The sequence below is a fragment of the Corythoichthys intestinalis genome, chromosome 15 (genome assembly GCF_030265065.1).
Source record: "Corythoichthys intestinalis isolate RoL2023-P3 chromosome 15, ASM3026506v1, whole genome shotgun sequence".
NCBI lineage: Eukaryota > Metazoa > Chordata > Actinopteri > Syngnathiformes > Syngnathidae > Corythoichthys > Corythoichthys intestinalis.
In genome coordinates, this window is record NC_080409.1 from 5,788,507 (window position 1) to 5,807,835 (window position 19,329).

The window sequence follows — 19,329 nt, forward strand, 5'->3', positions numbered from 1 at the left end:
TTGCCCCACTGTATATACCCAATGTGTGGCTTGTGCGTGACCACACCTGAATTCTCCAAAATTAAAAAATAATGGAGCATGTTACCTTGAGTAAATAAAAACACACAAATGGTAGCATCCACTGAGGCACACTACGGGAAACTTCAAGTCAAAAATAAGATTTCCTTTCGACTTTAATACCTGACCTCAAAAGACAGGCAAGATGGGTTGCGAATCCTTCCCAGAAATTGTTGTTTGGGGAAAAAAAAAACTGCATCGGACAGGTTCCAAGAGTAATTGATGATAGTGACTCTGGGTTTTGAAATGCGGATATTGTACGGTGGAGAATTGAAGAGGGTGTAGAAAATCAATACTGCAGGAGACATAAAGCACGCACTGTTGACAGTGGCGGAGGATTGAGGATCCTCGGGGCCAAACGGCCTAGACGAGCCTGGCGCCACTTCCGTCTGAGATGGCACCTTGGAAAGCCGCAGCAGACCCCATGGCCCTACGGCACACCGACTAATCATGTTAATCAATACCGGTTGATTGCCTATTTAATCATGTGTGACGCACGGTCACATTTCTAGCCGTCTTGGGAGTCAGGGAAGTAGTACAACGCCAGAAGAATGATGACCAAAAGGCCTGCAAAACAACACAACTCAACATTTTTAATCACCGCTAATTTGATTAAAAGGTTTAACTCTTACGGGGAGGATCTTACTCGCCATAGCACTTTCATCTCATATAAATAACGTGGTTTATTGGACTCATGATCTGTTTCCTACTGTGCCCTTTGGGAGGAATGGAGAAGAACAAAATCAGTCAATCACCTGATAAATGATCCTATCCAGTTTCAGAAAAGCAGGAGAAATACAAACACGACAGCAGTTGTTTTTGCAGGGCTCCAAGAGTCACTGATACCAATGACTCAGATTGTCAGACTCATCAAGACGGCTTTTGTTGATGGTAGTTTGCCTGTAATGCAAAAGCTACATTCTATGAGACATTTTTTTTCTTTTTTTTTTTTCTAAATGGCGTTTATTCGGCCCAGGCAAAACCGTTTGGCTCATCGAAACGTTCATACATAAAGAAGAGTACCCTATTTTAATGCTCCAACCATACATCACAAGTTGAGTGACTGTTTGGTGCTTTTTACAGACACTGTGTAATAGAGGATCATTGTTTCGATTGCTCCAACAACACATGAATGCAGCAATATTACAGTACGTATGCCAAACTGCAAATCATATTGTCAACATTCTCCAGCTTCTGCCTTCCCCTCTCTTCTCTACCTGGGTATCCGCCCTGCACTCCAGCACGGGTCGCTGGCTGGGGGTCCCGCGATGTGCCATGCCGGTTGGGGGGGCTGCGGCTGTGGTTCGTGGGCCGTACAGGCAGGTGGGGGTGGGGGTTGGTGGTATGTCCCCTCTTCCCATCCTGAAGGCCGGTTGATGGGGGCGCGGGTGGCCCGGGGAACCACCCTGGATCCCTGGGGGGTGACAATGGCCCCTTTGCTGGGCTGCGGCAGGATGGATGGGCTGCGCTGCCTCTACCCCCCCGGGCTGGCTAGTGGGGGCAGCCTATCCATCCTTCGATGTTTGATGGGATTTGCGCATGACTGGATGTGATTGGGCGCCCTCAGGTGGGGGACCTCGGTCCCGGGATTGGCGATGGGGCAGCGTAAGGTGGGCTGCCAACTGGCTCACACTCACAAGGGATTCACACGATTACTGGGTTCCAGATCACAGGGCTGATTTGTGTACACTCCACCCCTCCCAATCATTTATATTCTAGAGACCCCCCTCTTTCCCTGGTTACCAGGCCCCTCACATGGTGTCAACCAGAAATATATCTAGCTGACGATAGCACCAACATATCCATAGTTAGCGTTCAATGTATTTCTTGTTGTTTGTGTTTCTTCTGTCTTTCTCTCCTTTTTTTTCCGGTTCCCCCATAACCCCTTCCTGTTCGCTGCTTTGTCTTAATAAACGAGGTATGTTTAATGATCACAATGGGAGTATGTCATACCCCAGCGTGAAACATTAAAAATGCTGGAACTTTGGTCTGGTGCTGTTCCAGCGAGATTTACAAAGATGACTGCCTGAAGAAGACATTAAAATTCCCTCAGTCCTTGATGATATGGGGCTGCATGTGAGCAAAGGCACTGGGGAAATGGTTGTGGTTAAATATTCACTAAATGCACAAGTTTACATTGAAATTTTAGACAGCTTTCTTATCCCTTCAATTGAAAATATGTTTGTCATTATCCAAGATGACAATACATCATGCCACAGACTGTAAAAGCATTCCTTGGAGAAAGACTCATCCAGTCAATGTCATGTCCTGCAAATAGCCCAGATCTCAACCATATTGAAAACCTGTGGTGGAAATTGAAAAAAAAAAAAAGGTCTACAGCAAGGCTCCGACCTGCAAGGATGATCTGGCAACCGCAATCAAAGAGAGTTGGCACCAAATTGATGAAGAATACACATCAAGTCTATGCCTCAGAGACTGCAAGCTGTCATTAAAGCCAGAGGTGGTGCTACTAAATACTAGAGATGTGTTTTGATTGTTATTTCTTTCTTTGTTTCTCATGATTCCATATTTTTTCCTCAGAATGGAGTGATTCCGTATATATTTCCCTGCACTTGCTCTATAAAAGTAACATTTACTGACCACCACAATGTTATTATTCATTTCTTTTAGTGTTTCTGAATGCTAAAAAGTTGCACTTTTGAACTAATTATTTTTTCAAGATTTTTATCTGAGTTTGTTCAACATGATAAAATGTCTGAGTGAGTGCTTGTCTGAGACTGGTGATTACATACTTTTTGCTAGGAGTTCTATATCTAAATAAAGTATATAAAAAGAAAAAAAATGTTTTTAATCGTTCCGATACCTGTTTTCGAAATTGAAATTGCCTTATCACGGGAACGGCAACTCACTTTGTAGAACGGTCCACGGAAAGAGCAAAAGGGAGGAGCCACCCACGTTAGGGTTGCCACCTTTCAGAAATAGCACCCAAAGCCTTACCGGCGAAAAAAAAGGGGCATCCCCAAAACTCCTAAAACTTCTAAAATGCATAGAAATGCATCTATTTTTAGATAAGAAAACTGTATTGTGCACTATGTGGGCATGGCAGTTTCCTTGCAGCAGACCGTTTTGTTTTTTTCTGCAGGTTAATGAAAATGAAGTTGTGAATATCGTGATTAACATTTGTGTTGTCGGCACTGAATCCGGTCACGTGACCCATTGACAAGCCAAATTTCTTAAGGGAATGTTCCGGGAGAGCTACAATTCCAACAGCTGACTCGTCTGCATTCTCTATGAAGTCCAGCATTTTGTTGGTGACCCCAGACTCTGGACTGAAGTACTGGACAGCAAGGGGAAACATCTTCCTGCTCAATTTATTCGAGGCATCGGTCTGTATGGAGAATGGGATGGGTGACGCTAAGATCTTGAGCACATCACCCACTGCCTTTGGACCCAGGACTTGTTTCAACAGTGCCTCTTGCTTTGTTCTCCCCAAAGTCATTTTCTTCACCATTTTGGAATTACATAAGCATTTTCTGATTGAGCATGTGTCCACAGTCAGCACTATTGTAGCTCTGGCCACGTTTTACTGTGTGCTATATACTGTGTCCCCTCAGCTGCAGTAATTTAGAGGGTAGGAGTGGGATGATGTCAAATTATTGCTTTAATTTTGGTATCATTATTAATCAATCAATATATTCCAAAATGAGGAGCATTAGTTAGCAAAATAAAAATAAGATGTTCTTTATGGGTACATATATTAATTCCATATTGATTGATGATAAATTCATGTTTCAAAAAAAAAAAAAATCAACATTCCTGAAAATAATCAACCATAGTAGCAACTGAAATAGCCGAGCTATGCTCCTATCAATGCAAGATGTATGAAGGTAAATATAAATATGGCCTATATGTTATCCATATACAAGAGCATAATAACATACCAAACCAAGCTCAGGGGATGGTTCAGGTACAAAGAATTGTGACGAAGGCTCTTCTGGGATCTTACATTCCGTTTGTGGAGGTCCCCTGCAGCACGCTGTTTTACACCTCCGTGAGACACTGCAAAAACTTTCCTGCCTGCCTTGCAGTTCGCTTTATAATCATCATCAGTGACTCTATCGAGCCACAGGTTACACTCTTCCTGCTCCAGTCTATTTTTTGGAGATGTTTCCTCTTTTGAGGTTGAGGTGGGGTGTCCTGAGCGTCTGGTGTTGAAGACATCTTTGTTTTGAAAACGCGCGTGGCGGTGCACTGAGCCGAGCGAGCGAGGTCACTAGGCAATGAACCCGGAAGTGGAGCGCAGTGCGGGGCAGACAACAGCGGGCAGGCAGATAACTATCATTGCTGTCTTTAATATCTCCTGCCCTTTTTGTTCATTATCGTTGGCTCAGTGTTCATTCATGAGCGCAGGTGTGTGTTTGTGTGTACCAGACGTGCATGGGCTGGGTGCACCGCCGCCCGCCCCTCCCTGCCGCCGGAGCCGTGGGTCGCCCCATGGGACAATTATGAAATACGGAATAAATTGCATTCCGTATTGGTTCAATACGGAACGCAACTTTTAATTCCCAATTACGGAATGATTCCGTATTTCAAGGGACGGGTGGCAAGCCTAAGCCACGTAGCCCAACATACAAGTAGACCCTGTCAGGAAGTGAAAAGCAGTAAGCATATTTACTATAGTCCCAAGCATCAATACGTATATTTTTCGTTGTTGCGCAAGAAAACAGCTACTTTTCCTGCAGTGTTAGTTTGACTAGTTTCGGTGAGAAGCTGAATAGCATACATTGAGGTACCATTTAGCTTAGAAAGGAGAGGTATGAGAGTCAATTTTCGGGTGCCCCAGCTCTCCGCGAAACTTTATAAAAGCATCAAGGTTTCGTCGGCCGTGATTTACGTATATCTGTCCACCGAAACAGCCTGATATCACAGATATAAGTACGCCTGCCCCTCTGCTATTGGATGTGTTGTTGACGTCAGCATGGTGGCAGTCTGAAAATAGAGCAACACTATTTTGGGCCGTGCCTCTCGGCGCAAATTCATTCATACTTGCCGTTCCGCCCAAAACAGCCGTCCACCACTCACTTTCACCGAAGGTCTGCACCCACATACACAATGAATGGGTTGCCGCTGAACCCTTCCCACTAGGCTGCCGCTAGTTTGAAATGGCATTCATCACTGGAAGTCCCGTTTTTTTTGGCTATAAAGAAATACCAGAAAGGCGTCAAATGACCTCGATACCAAACTGACTACTGGACTTTTGTCAAAAAATACAAAAGAAGCAATCAAGCAGGCCACACCGCTACACACTCCTGTGGAGTCGCTGCCAAGGTGTGAAGGGGGGTTTAGCTCTGGATAGCTGCAATTAGCATCTTGAACATAAGACGGGTGGACTTCTTGGTGGGTCTTGCAAAGGAATTGGCTCACTCTCATGTGGGCACAAAGAAGGCGCAGAAGGAAAAATATCCTCGGCAACAACCTCCAACACCTAGCTCCGGGAAAAGGGCGGAGTGTCATATGTCACCACATAAAAAATGTTTTGTTTTGTTTTTTTATTACACTGTCCCTTGTACTGTGGGCAATTTTGGAATATATATAAAAAGATTGTCCGCCCGATTTCGTGCCTGAGCGGTCCCACACAGCCAAGGCAGCCCTTCCCACAAACACTCAAGATGCTAATTGGAGCAATCCAACCCTGTGGTTTTGCTAGTTTGAATGGGAATGACTAATGACGACCTCAATGCTCACAAAAGATATGCCGATTAGGGACAGATAATCCTTCTCTGGATACAAAAGGGATTTGTATCATATGATCCACCCTTGGTAGTTCTAGTGTTTAATCTGCAATTTTGCTAATTTAGCATAAAACTGAAGCGGACACACATGATTTTCTTCCATGGACCACACTAAATCTTGCGGCCCCCGGACCTTGAGTTTGACACCTGGCAGTGGAAATAGACTCAAAAGTACTGTACCTTGTTAAAGGCTTTGTAACAGAGTCCGCATAATTCGACTAAGTAGGAGAGGCTGAAGATGCCGTACTGGATGACGAAGCTCAGCAGCTTGGAAAAAGGTTCCAGGAGGCTCTGTAGGACACAGGAGGTTAGATGTGAAAGGTCGGGATTTGTTTAAATGAAGCTTCCCCAAAATCTTCAGTGGGTTTACCCGAGTTGAATTTGTAGTTGGGATTTTCAGAAGGCAAATTATAATCCTCAGGCTGGAATCCATTGGGCACTAAAACACAGACAGATTGAAAAAGCTTTAACGAGAAGACTTTCCTAAGTCCAAAAGTTTATGCAACTATCTCACCGTGACGCATAATCATAACATCGGATCGAATTCATGCGGGGATAAAATGATTAGGGACACTTTAATTTGACCTCCAAGGTCAAAAGCGGCAGAGTCAAATCAATTACATTCTCGAGACTCATTGCTATTGAACCTGACAAGGGCGCTGCTCCGTGCTTTCTCCTGAGCCATAATCACATCAAAGCATATCAGGCTGAAAGCCGGCTAAGTGAGCGTTGTCGGCGTCGATGGCTACCTTTAGAGGAAGCACAGAGGGCAGTTTAGTGAGGAACGTTTGGAATTGGTTGCAGATGGTGGTCCACAGGTTGCTCGGGGAGTCCATGGGGAGGGCTTCCATAAAGGTGGCAATGTTGTCCAGGCAGTGCAGCATAGTGCCTCCTGCCGGTAGACTCTTCTTGTTGTTCAAGCCCTGTAAGAAAGGGCACAGAGGCAGAAAGAACAAGTCTGTTATATAATGGCATTCTATAAGCGTGGCGCTATTTCCATTTAACCGATCATTCGCCTCTGATCAATCACAGTGCTCAGGACTGCAGCGGCGGATGTGGGACACCGGAGCACAGATTATCGCTCGCACAGTCCTTACGCATCACTGGGCTTTTATCTGTGTCATTTATTTAGCCCAGCAATAACAATCAACTGGTGCAGTTGTGCAGGGTAATAATGTAGGTTCTCTTGAATACCCTGAGGAATTGCTGTTTTAAATGGGTTTATGCTGCCTGGATGGCGCCTCAGGGGCCCTCCAATGCTTTGACAAGAGCTCCTCCTGCTGGTAAAAAGACGAATTAGCAGAAAACTCACCTCAAGCAGCATGTTCAGTGCAGCGACAGAGCTCAGTTCATTGAAATCTATGAGCGACAAAGCAAGCGTTCGAAGAAAACTTCCATCTGCAAAGAAAAAAAAAAATAGGACACTTTAATTATCTTTCCGGTTTAGATTGAATTAGGAGGGTTAAAAACTGACCTTTAATGTTGCTTTGAAAGAGTTGCGGCAAAATGCCATTTGGAGCCAGCTGGTGGAACATACAGCGGAGGAACTGCTTGGCAACACCCGCAAGATTCCCTGGGATCAACATGCTGCAAAGCACGCGAAAAGGGAATGTGTTGGCCATGTTTATTATTCATTATCTACAACAGTGGTCCCCAACCACCTGGCCGGGGACCGGTAACGGTCCATGTCGCATATGCTACCAGGCCGCACAGAAATAATAAATAATTTATTAACCACCACATTCTGGCCGGTGCCTCTTGACACATCAATCTGCCTGCCTACTGTATTGACTAATCCGAGTGGAGATTTGTGAGCGTCGCCCTCTAGTGGTGGCCGCCATTACTTGGTATTTTGCACAACTCAGTAGCAGCCCAGCGTTAGTCAGTGTAAACAGTAACGTTAGCTGCCCGCTGCTGTCTGTGTGGTGTGGGCATGGCGGACCTCAGCAATGGCGGATGGGGTACTTCTGGTTGTTTTGCTTGGATAAGTCAATAGATATAATAAAAGTGGATAGGATGTTGTTATAGAAATCAATTAGAGCTAGCATCTATTTCTTTTATATGGCGTAAAACACAGACAAGGCTGAAAAAGCCGATTCTGCTCTAGCACCCTTCTTTAAAATAAACTGCTATATTTTAAACCAAAAGAATGGTTGTGTTTGATAGAACAATATGTCTATATGCTGCCATAGCAGATTCATGGCACATTAACTCCCCAAACTATTTTGAATTTGTCCGTTTTACCCTGAAAACACCCGTTTACAGACGTCGCTTAGCCGCTTTTGTTTCAAAGAGGGGAAGTAAACATATTTGTTATTCGAAATGTCTGTCATTTTTAGCTTAGAATCATTAATTGATGTCTAATATTTCGTTTGGAAAAAAAAAACAACTATAAAAAATCATTCACTTGCATCTTTTAAACTTTTAAATAAATTACGTCACAATGAAAAAAATGGTGTCTGTAAAAAAGTCCCGGATATCTACCTCATAACTATCGCTTAATTGTATTTATTTTTTTTTGTTACTGTCGCATTTTCTCCGATATGTTAGATGATAAATAATCGATCCAAACAAAGAAAAATTGGGAAAAAAAATGTTTAAAAGGGTAAATATATATATATATATATATATATATATGTATATGTATATATATATTTTTTTTAATTATTAAATTTATTAGGATCATGGAAGCTTCCACTTGGGGAAAATATATACATACAGTATATCCTTTATATACATAATATAATAGAAATATACAGTACTGTGCAAACGTTTTAGGCAGGTGTCCTGCCTAAAACGTTTGCACAGTACTGTATACAGTATATATATATATATATATGTATATATATATATTTCAAATGTGTGTCATTTTTAGCTTAGAATCATTAATTGATGTCTAATATTTCGTTAAAAAAAAAAAAAAAAAGAAAAATTACTCGTATATTTTAAACTTAAACAAATTACGTCACTCAGAAAAAAATGGCGCCTGTAAAAAAGTCACGGATATTTACCTCATAACTATCACTTAATTGTATTTTTTTTTTTGTTACTGTCGCATTTTCCCCGTTACATCAGATGATAAATAATCGATCCAAACCCCAAAAAATTGAAAAATAACGTTTAAATGGGTAACTATATGAAAAAGAAAATCTCAACCACTCCTTGTTGTCTGCGATTTCTGCATCGCGACCCATGTTATATCACCATGTTTCACCCATAAAATAAAAGAAAATCCGGCCGTGGCCATTCACAGCTGTGTCTTGACACTCAGTGATACATGCTACCTGGAGTTTTTGGATCGAAACAAGGTAAGTACACGATAATATTTCATTAAAATCATGGCGTCTTTAATTCTGCTCTCGCGTGTTCTCGCCTGCAATTAGGGTTTTGCTGTTTAATTTTTTGTTCTTTTTAAATGCCTTCCTGTTCAAAAAAAAATTCCCCCCAGAAAATTGAGATTTTAAGCTTTCCAATGATGTATCACACATGCATTTCGGACAATTTTGAAAGTTCGCCAAATTGAGGGTCTCAGAGCGGAACGTCAAGTCACCTGACTGTTTTCCGCCATATATACTGTAAAATCTCGACCACTTCATGATGTCTGCGATTGCTGCATCGCGACCCATGTTATATTATATGTTTCACCCATAAAATCCCCAGAAAATCCAGCTGTGTCTTGACACTCAGTGATACATGCTACATGGAGTTTTTGGATCGAAACAAAGTAAGTACGCGATAATATCATGTCATGGCATCTGTAATTCTGCTCTCGCATGCTCTCACCTCCCGATAGGGTTTTGCAGTTAAAATACGTATTTTTTTTAAAAAAATCCCTGCTGTTCAAAATTTTTGTTCCCCCAGAAAATTGGGATTTTAAGCTTTCCAATGATGTATCACACATGCATATCGGTCAATTTTGAAATTTGGCCAAATTAGGGGTCTCAGAGCGGAACTTCAAGTCACCTAAGTGTTTTCTGCCATATCTATGTGCACTTGTCCTCGATAATGATGTAGGCGCTTCATTTTTCCCGGAAATAATAAGCCTACACAATCTAAAGACATCTAAAGGGGGGATCCTGAAATCAAAGTGTGTGATTTTTTAACAATTTATTTGTATTACACATCTGCAAATAAGCATTTGAAAACCTGTCTAGTAGCTAGAATTGTGAGCCTTAAAGACCTGTTAGTCGCATTTAAAAAGTCCAACAAATAAGTGGAGTAGAGGTGGACTTTTTGAGTCTGACTTTTTGACCTGTTTGAGGCAGTTAGCTGCATATAATCACCTGTCCCCCCCATACAATCAGGAAGACTCAAATTACTACCATGGTCAAGACCAAAGAGCTGTCCAAAGACACCAGAGACAAGGCTGGACATGGTTACGGGGCAACTGCCAAGCAGCTCGGTGATATAAGATCCACCGTTGGAGCAATTATTAGAAAACAGAAGAAGCTAAACAAAGCTAAACATGACTGTCAATCTCCCTCGGACTGGGTCTCCATGCAAGATATAACTCGTAGGGTCTCAATGATTCTAAGAATGTTGAGGAATCAGCCAAGAACTACACAGGAGGAGCTGGTCAATGACCTGAAAGGAGCTGGGAACAAATTTCCGAGGTTATTGTTGGTAAAACATTAAGACATCATGGTTTAAAATCATGTATGGCACGGAAATTTCCCCTGCTTGAACCAGTACATCTTCAGGCCCATTTTAAGTTTGCCAGTGACCATTTGGATGATCCGGAGGAGTCATGGGAGAAAGTCATGTGGTCATATGAGATCAAAATGGAACGTTTTTTTGTTAATTCCACTCATCGTGTTTGGAGGAAGAAGAATGATGAGTACCATCCTAAGAACACCATCCCTACTGTGAAGCATGGGAGTAGTAGCATCATGCTTTGGGGATGTTTTTCTGCATATGGGACTAGAGGATTGCACTGTATTAAGGAGAGATGACGGGGACCATGTATTCCCTCTGTTAGAACATTGAAAATGAGTCGTGACTGTGTCTTCCATCATGGCAATGGCCTGAAGCAGACAACCATAACCAAGGAGTGGCTTTGTAAAAAGCATATCAAGGTTCTTGAGGGACTAGCCACCTGATTGATCTAGAGAAGATCTGTGTGGAGCAGTGGTGCAAAATCCCTGCTGCAGTGTCCAAACATGGTGTAAAGGTAATTGTAATCAAAGGCTACTGTACCAAATATTAACATTAATTTTCTCAGGTGTTCAAATACATATTTGCAGTAGTATAATACAAATAAATTGTTTTTTTTTTAAAAAATCATACGCTGTGATTTCTGGATTTTTTGGGGGGATTGTCTCTCACAGTGGACAAGCACCTATCATGAAAATTTCAAACCCGCCCATCATTTCTAAGTGGGAGAACTTGCAAAATCGCAGGGTGTTCAAATACTTAATTTTCCTCACGATATATGGTCAAAAGTTAGCAAACGAGGCAATGAAGCCTTCAAAGCTGCTTCGGCACGTAGAGACTAAGTATCCTGGAATAATGGATAAGACTTTGGATTTTTTGGGGGGGAAAGAACGAGCACAAGTAACAAACAATTAGTGAGGGCCACCACATCAACAAACCATACTGCCAAAGCCAAGAAATCTTTCACGATTGGAGAAGAATGTATTATACCTGCAACCAAAGATATTTGCCGTCAAGTTTTAGGAGAGGCCGCTGTCAAAAAGATTGATTCAGCGTCTGGTGAGTTATAATATCACTGCACTTAACGTTTATTTGTTGCCCTGTCGTGTTATTTTATATTTACTGTATTTTTCTGCCACACATTGCCGGTCTGTGAAAATAAGGCCCACATCACATCGGTTTGTGGTGCAAAAAAGGTTGGGGACCACTAATCTAAAAGAAGTTGTCCAGATCTCTGCACGGCAGTGTGACAGCTTCATGTCATACCTCTCAGCTTGTCCAGAAAAATTAGCACTGGAAGCCAACCTGAAAGAAATCCAAGCAATGGATCAGACTCCACGAATGAATCATGCATGAATCCTGGGAGTTGGTTATGAAACTTCTTTTAAGTGCGGTGTTGCTGGAAGAGGGAGCTGCTCTACCTGCCCACAGATTGCATGATGTCCAATAGCATAGGAGCGGCCAGATCAGGGCTGAGGTGGATGAACATGGAAAGCACCACCACTGCTAGGCCCAGTGTCTCCTCATCGTATTCTTCCAAAACAGCCGCACAGTCCCGGCACCTAAAGTATCACAAAGAAACCTACTTGGTAATTCCCTCAACAGTCTCTGCCACCATCACGTTTAATGATTGTAAATTCCTTTAAAATCAACCTTACATAAACAAGACTGCATACATTTATGGTATGGATTCATTCTAGTAGATTAGCAGTAGTAGTCTCAGGGAGAGTAGATTGACCCTGCATATAAAGACAATTACATAACTAACTAAGGTCTACCGTCGCAATTTCTCCAACGATGGTAGCTTTGCTGTGGTGGTTGGTATATCGCGGCACTTCTTGTTGATTTTGAGGCATTTCGGGTTCACTTTCTGTTGATTTTGCAGCAGTTCCTGTGGATTTTGGGGCATTCCGGGGTCACTTCCTGCTCATATCGGTTCACTTCCTGTTGATTTCGGGGACATTTCGGGGTCACTTCCTGTTGTTATCGGGTCAATTCCTTTTGATCTGCGGTCATTCTGGGGTCATTTCCAGACGGCGAATTAATGCGCATGCCTAGTGCTTGAAAAAGCTCAATGAACAAAGGCAGTCTGAATGGGCACGCCAAAGAAAAGAGGGAGGACGAAAAAATCTGAATTGTGCATTAAGACTTGCAGTAAGAACCTAGCCCAAGAGTCACAGCCAAGGGAGATAACTGAAGCATTTAATAAAGCAAAGCATTTTTCTACTACAGTACAGTACTTTATTCTTGTTTAAAAATAATTCGGTGGGACAGTAACATGTTTAAAACTTATCATAATTATTAGGGTTGTTCCAATCATGTTTTTTTGCACAATTGCACAATTAGTGGTTGACTAAATACTTATTTGCCCCACTGTATATGGTGGAAAACACAGACCTGACTGAAAAAGCAGTTTCTGCTCTTGTACTCCTCTTTAAAAGAAACTGCTGTATTTTAAGCCCAAAAAAACTGTTGTGTTTGATAGAACAATATGTCTATATGCTGCCTTAGCAGATTCATGGCGCATTAAGCCCCCGAACTATTTTTAATATGCCCGTTTTACCCTGTAAACCCCCGTTTACAGACTTCGCGCAACCGTTTTTGTTTCAACCCAGCCATGAAAACAAGGTAAGTATTTATATTTATTCTTCAAAATGTATGCCATTTTTAGCTTAGAATCATTAATTGATGTCTAGTATTTTGTTTAAAAAAAAAAAAAACGACTTTAAAAAATTATTCACTCGCATTTTTTTAAACTTTTAAACAAATTACGTGGCGTCTGTAAAAAAAGTCACGGATATCTACATCATAACTATTGCTAAATTGTTGTTTTTTGTTACTGTCCCATTTTCCCCGATAGGTTAAATGATAATCGATCCAAACAAAAAAAAATTGGAAGAAAAAAAAAAAAACATTTAAAAGGGTAAATATATGAAAAAGAAAATCTTGACCACTCCTTGATGTCTGCGATTTCTGCATCGCGACCCTTGTTATATTACCATGTTTCACCCATAAATTCCCCCAAAAAATCCAGCTGTGGCCATTCACAGCTGTGTCTTGACACTCACTGATACATGCGACATGGAATTTTTAGATCGAAACAAGGTAAGTACGCGATACTATCTCGTTAAAGTCATGGCGTCTGTAATTCTGCTCTCGCGTGCTCTCACTTCCAGATAGGGTTTTGCTGTTTAAAAAACATTTTATCAAACATGCCTTTCTGTGCAAAAATTTTCTTCTACCAGAAAATTGAGATTTTATGCTTTCCAATGATGCATGCATATCAGACAATTTTGAAATTTGGCCAAATTGGGGGTCTCAGAGCGGAACTTTAAATCACCCTAGTGTTTTCCGCCATAACTCTTTCCAATGCTAAATCTGAAAAAATACATTGAACACACACACACACACAAAAATATTTTTTGTGCCTACTTCACTTATCGCGGCAGGTTCTGCTCCCCATTAACTGCGAAAAACGAGGGAATGAATGTACAGTATATATTATGTGTAGCCAACTCCGGTCCTTGAGGGCCCTTATCCAGCTTGTTTTCCATGTCTCCCTCCTTTAAAGCACCTGAATCAAATGATCAGCTCATCAGTAAGCTCTGCAGGAGCCTGATAATGATCCTGATTATTTGAGTCAGGTGTGTTGGAGGAGGGAGACATGGAAAACAAGCTGGATAGGGGCCCTCGAGGACCAAAGTTGGCTACCCCTGGTATATATAATACCGTATACTAATACTACAATAGTACTAGCAGCTGAGAATGTATTTATTCACCTGTCAGACATTAAGGTGGGCTGCTCATCAATGAATTCTTCAGGTGCAGGGACAAACATGCTAACTGTGCTCGGTGCAGAGAGCAGACTGGTTTTTGTTGGACCTAAGAGTACATTAAAAAGCATTCATTATGATCAGATCAAATAGAAGTCATTGAGCTTGGTGTAACGAATGCCTGACTGACCTGTGTCCCATGTGCTGATGTTGTGCGGTGCACTGGACTGATGCTCCAGCTGTCGCTTCATCAGTTGGCTCATGGTCAGCGCGCCCAGAGAACCTCGCTTCACCTGACGGTACTGAGCTGAAGGTCACATACACAGAAATACTTGAGTTCACATTGCTTTTAAAGTACAGATAATGGGTGAGGTGATTTGGATTAGTTGGATATTTCAAGGGTAATAAAACAGACGATGAGGGGAAGTTTCCATCAACTCACACCATTTAACCCAAACACTCTAAAGCAAGGTTTTACAAACCATTTTTGGTTCACGGGCCACATTCTTGGCAATTTTATTTTTCAACAAGAAAAAATTTGCCCACTCCTTACATTTAAAAAAATGCTTAATTTCTGTATTTTTTGTTGTTGTATTTCTTTGGCTTAATGTGGTTATGTAATATGTTAAAGTACAGTATAGTAATTACAGTTCATATAGATAACTATGCGCTGAGAAAAACAATATACCATTGTTTAATAACAATAATATATATTTTTTATTTTTAATAGATTAGGGGAATGTATGGGTACCTTCCTGTACATTTTGGAATATTTAATGTTAATTTTAAGGCATTTCTGGGCCACTTCCTCTTCTTAGGTCTCTTCCTGTTGATTTTAGGGCATTTCCAGGTTACTTCCTGTTGATTTTAGGTCACTTCCTGTCTGATTCAGAACATTTTAGGTCACTTTTTTGTTAATTCATTGGCTCCAACTGATGGTGCTGGACGTCAATTCCGTTTTGACTCGAGAATAAATGAATGTGACTGCGGACACAAGTGCAGAAGTGCACAAATCTCCGGTTTTTACGGTCAAAATGTATTAGCGATAAAATACAAGAATGTGATTCTGTAAAGTATGAACAAGCTGCATCATGCCAGTAAGGCAGAACAACCCCCGAACTGAACCGCCTGGTGGGCCCCTTATGGCACATGAGGCTTATGTTTGACACTCCTCCACTCGAAAGCAGTGCTTCTCAATTATTTTCTGTTACGCCCAACCCCAGGAAAGCAGACATTTTGGCCCCTCCAACTCTCTGCCGCCACTGTAAATAGTATCACTTGTCTATAAAGTACACCTATGCATAACATTGTGTCCTTTTCAATATTAAAGAAAACAAAGGATAGTACAGTAGGTCAACTTACAATAAAGTATAACTAAAAAAGTCACTCAAGGTGCCTTTTTTGACCATTTAATACTGAAAAATAAAATTTAATAAATATTAATATATAATAACAAATTCAAATTGATTAGCCAAACAATTTGACCGAAAAAACAAAAATTAATAGAAACAAAACGACATTGTCATTGGACATAGGGACAGTTTTTATCTTTGGTGCCGGCAGTATCAGCTCCTTTGCTATGGTGTAGGTTTATTTTGCACTGAGCAACTTAGTTTGCCATCTTATATGATGCTAACAGTGCTCATTGGTTTACTGATGTAACACTGACAAAGCAGGACGATTGTTGGCAAGCTGTCCCAAAACATCTGATAAACATTGAGGCTGGTGAGCACGCAGGATCGTCTCCTCCAAAAATGGAGCCTACAATCGCTGAAGGAGAAGTGACTAAGCCAGCCCTGCCAGGCTGTGACCAGCCCTCTACTGAGGCTCCACTGCCTCAACGGGAGGAGACCCTGGTAGCAGGTGATCGACCTCCTTCAGACGAGACCCAAGAAGCGGCTCCATCAGCTCAACAGGAGGAGAACCACCTGACCGTGCAATCCTCTGCTGACGAGGCCCCAACCAGCCTCAAATCCTCACACTCCAAGACGCCAACACGCCGCCGACTCCAAGCTAAAGCCCCATCCAGCCCCAAATCCTCACACTCCAAGACGCCAACACGCCACCGACTCCAGGATAAGACCCCATCCAGCCCCAAATCCTCACACTCCAAGACGCCACTACGCCGCCGACTCCAGGATAAGGCTCCATCCAGCACCAAATCCTCACACTCCAAGACGCCACCACTCCGCCGACTCAGTCAGGCTAAGGCCTCATCAAGGCCTAAATCCCCACAGTCCCGGAAGCCACCCCGCCGACGACTTAGTTTGGATGGAATAATGAGTCAACCTGGTCTGGACTCCATGGATCTAAATAGCAAGGTTAACCAGTCTCTTGATCTCCTCAAGTTCATGTCTTCGCTTCCACCCTGTACCTGTCACACCCGACAGGTGCCAGGGGAAGATGGCAACAAACCAACCAGCCTCCCCTGGAATTCTCTTGGGGCAAAGCCAAAGCACTACAACTCTGGAACTACACGGTATTATCCTTCTATGGAGGAAGCCATGTTTGCGACACCAATATGATATGCACCGGGTCCAGGCTGTGACAACATTACAAAGACTGTTCTGTCCCAGCAAAAGCCGGGGCCCTATGGAGTACAGTCTGTATGCTCAACAATCCCAGTGGTGATAAACAACACAAAAAGGGCTAGATTGGTGAGAAATAAAAAACGTTCAATCAACTCTGCCAACCTGTTAAGCATAGTATGTCATTCCCAAAATTCACCAGTGAATCCAGTCTGGCATCTCCAATTGGCTCTGCTAAATATAAGATCTTTAGCTGGCAAATCTTAATTAATGATTTTATCAGCAAACATAACCTTGACATGATGTTCCTAACAGAAACTTGGTTAGATAAAGATAAGAGCTCGACAGTTCTGATTCAGGCAACCCCCACAAACTTCAATTTCTTTAGTGCGCCAAGAACCCATAAGAAAGGAGGTGGGGTTGCCAGTCTGATCAGGGACAGTTTCCAATGCACAAATATTTCATGTGGTCAGTTTGATTCCTTTGAATATATTGTCATTCAGCTAAAAAGCCCTTGCAGAGCTGCCTTGGTAACACTTTACAGACCACCAAAGTATAACACAATGTTTTTTGATGAGTTTACCAAAATGCTGTCTTCTGTCTGCATGGACTTTGATTGTGTTGTTCTAGTAGGTGACTTTAACATTCATGTTGATAATCCTGAAGAAGGATGTGCTATAGAGCTTTTAAATATTTTGGATACATTTGGTTTATCTCAGCATGTCACAGTTCCAACACATAACAGAGGGCACATACTGGATTTAATAATATCCAAAGGTCTTAACATCTCTGAGGTCACAGTGAATGATGTTGCTCTGTCTGATCACTACTGCATTATGTTTAAAATGACCACCCCTGTCCATCCTCTGAAAAGGGAAACAGAGGTGATTAGGAAGCGTTACATAAGTGATAACACTTGTGCGTTATTCACACAGGCCTATGCCTCACCATTAACCCCTACAATAGCTCCAGTGGAAGAACTTGTAAATAGTTTCAGTTCCAGTGTGATGACTGTAATTGACACTATTGCCCCGATTAAGACAAAATCTTTGTCAAGAAAGAAGAGGTCACCCTGGAGAAATGCCATACTAGCTATAAAACAAAAGCAAGTTTGTAGACGAGCAGAACGCAGATGGTGAAAAAACAAACTCCTAGTTTTTTATGATATCTACAAAGACAGTCTTCGCAAATACAACCAGGAACTGAAAAATGCTAGACAGTCATATTTTTCAGAGATCATTAGTAGAAACACTAACAATACCCGCACACTATTTTCTGTTGTTGACAAACTGACAAACCCACAAGCATCAATACCTCAGGAATTGGCATCTGAGGTGTCCTGTAATAATTTCGCAGCATTCTTTACACACAAAGTACTAACGATTAGACAGACTGTGTGCAACTCCAGATTAACAAATGTTACACTAAATGGCTCCCAAAATGTCCCCCACGTCAATCTTAGACAGTTTAGCCTCTTGGACAATGCCACTTTAACAGAAATTGTGTCGAAATTAAAGCCCACAACATGCTGCCTTGACATCCTTCCTTCAAACTTTTTCAAAACTGTTTTTCGTTGCATAGCCCCAGACATACTTCAGATTATAAATACTTCTCTCCAAACAGGAGAGTTTCCTCAGACTTTAAAAACTGCAGTAATAAAACCTCTCCTAAAAAAAACTAATCTGGATGCCTCAACCATTAGTAATTACAGGCCAATATCAAATCTGACATTCCTGGGGAAAATTATCGAAAGGGTTGTGTTCGAACAGATCCAGAATTATATGATGCAAAACAATCTTTTTAACTCATTTCAGTCTGGATTTCGACCACAACACAGCACCGAGACTGTGCTTATCAAAGTCCTAAATTATATTCGTCGGAATACCGATGCAGGCAAATCATCTGTTCTGCCACTATTGGATCTCGGTGCCGCATTTGACACGGTTGATCACAACATACTACTCAGCAGATTGGAACAGTGGGTAGGGCTTACTGACACTATTCTTCAGTGATTCACATCCTATTTACATGATAGGGATTTCTTTGTGTCAATCGGAAACCATCAGTCAGAACGAACCAAATTCACGTGTGGAGTCCCTCAAGGGTCAATTCTTGGACCACTCTTATTTAACATCTATATGCTTCCGTTAGCTCAGATAATGGAACAGTATGACATCTCCTATCACGCCTATGCAGATGACACACAACTGTACATTTCTGTGTCCCCACATGATTATAGTCCCTTAGTCACCCTGAGCAAATGCAATCATCAAATCAATGAATGGATGTGCCAGAATTTTCTCCAGTTAAATGTGCAGAAGACAGAGGTGATCATTTTTGGGCCAAAAAAGGAAAGGTCAAAGATAAGCAGCGAACTTAGCACAATGTCACTTACAGCTACAAATCAAGTCAGAAACCTTGGCGTAATTATTGACTCAGACCTAAAATTTGATAGCCATTTAAAGTCCGTCACTAAATCCGCTTATTACCACCTAAAAAATATAACCAGAATTAAGGGGCTTCTGACTCAACAAGACATGGAAAAACTTATGCATGCATTCATTT

General features: G+C 41.7%; 1 protein-coding gene across 2 annotated transcripts in view; it reads right to left on the reverse strand.

The window, feature by feature from the left end:
• Window positions 1–19,329, reverse strand: part of LOC130930678 (protein unc-79 homolog) — a 172,004-nt gene that overhangs the window by 26,627 nt on the left and 126,048 nt on the right. For both annotated transcript variants that reach the window (XM_057858695.1, XM_057858694.1), the window contains exons 34-42: window positions 14,427–14,543; window positions 14,243–14,345; window positions 11,885–12,025; window positions 11,730–11,768; window positions 7,285–7,397; window positions 7,123–7,208; window positions 6,560–6,733; window positions 6,181–6,249; window positions 5,991–6,101 (exon numbers count right to left, since the gene is read on the reverse strand). In XM_057858695.1, the coding sequence (XP_057714678.1) occupies window positions 5,991–6,101; window positions 6,181–6,249; window positions 6,560–6,733; window positions 7,123–7,208; window positions 7,285–7,397; window positions 11,730–11,768; window positions 11,885–12,025; window positions 14,243–14,345; window positions 14,427–14,543 (953 nt within the window). The remainder of the gene's footprint in view (window positions 1–5,990; window positions 6,102–6,180; window positions 6,250–6,559; window positions 6,734–7,122; window positions 7,209–7,284; window positions 7,398–11,729; window positions 11,769–11,884; window positions 12,026–14,242; window positions 14,346–14,426; window positions 14,544–19,329) is intronic.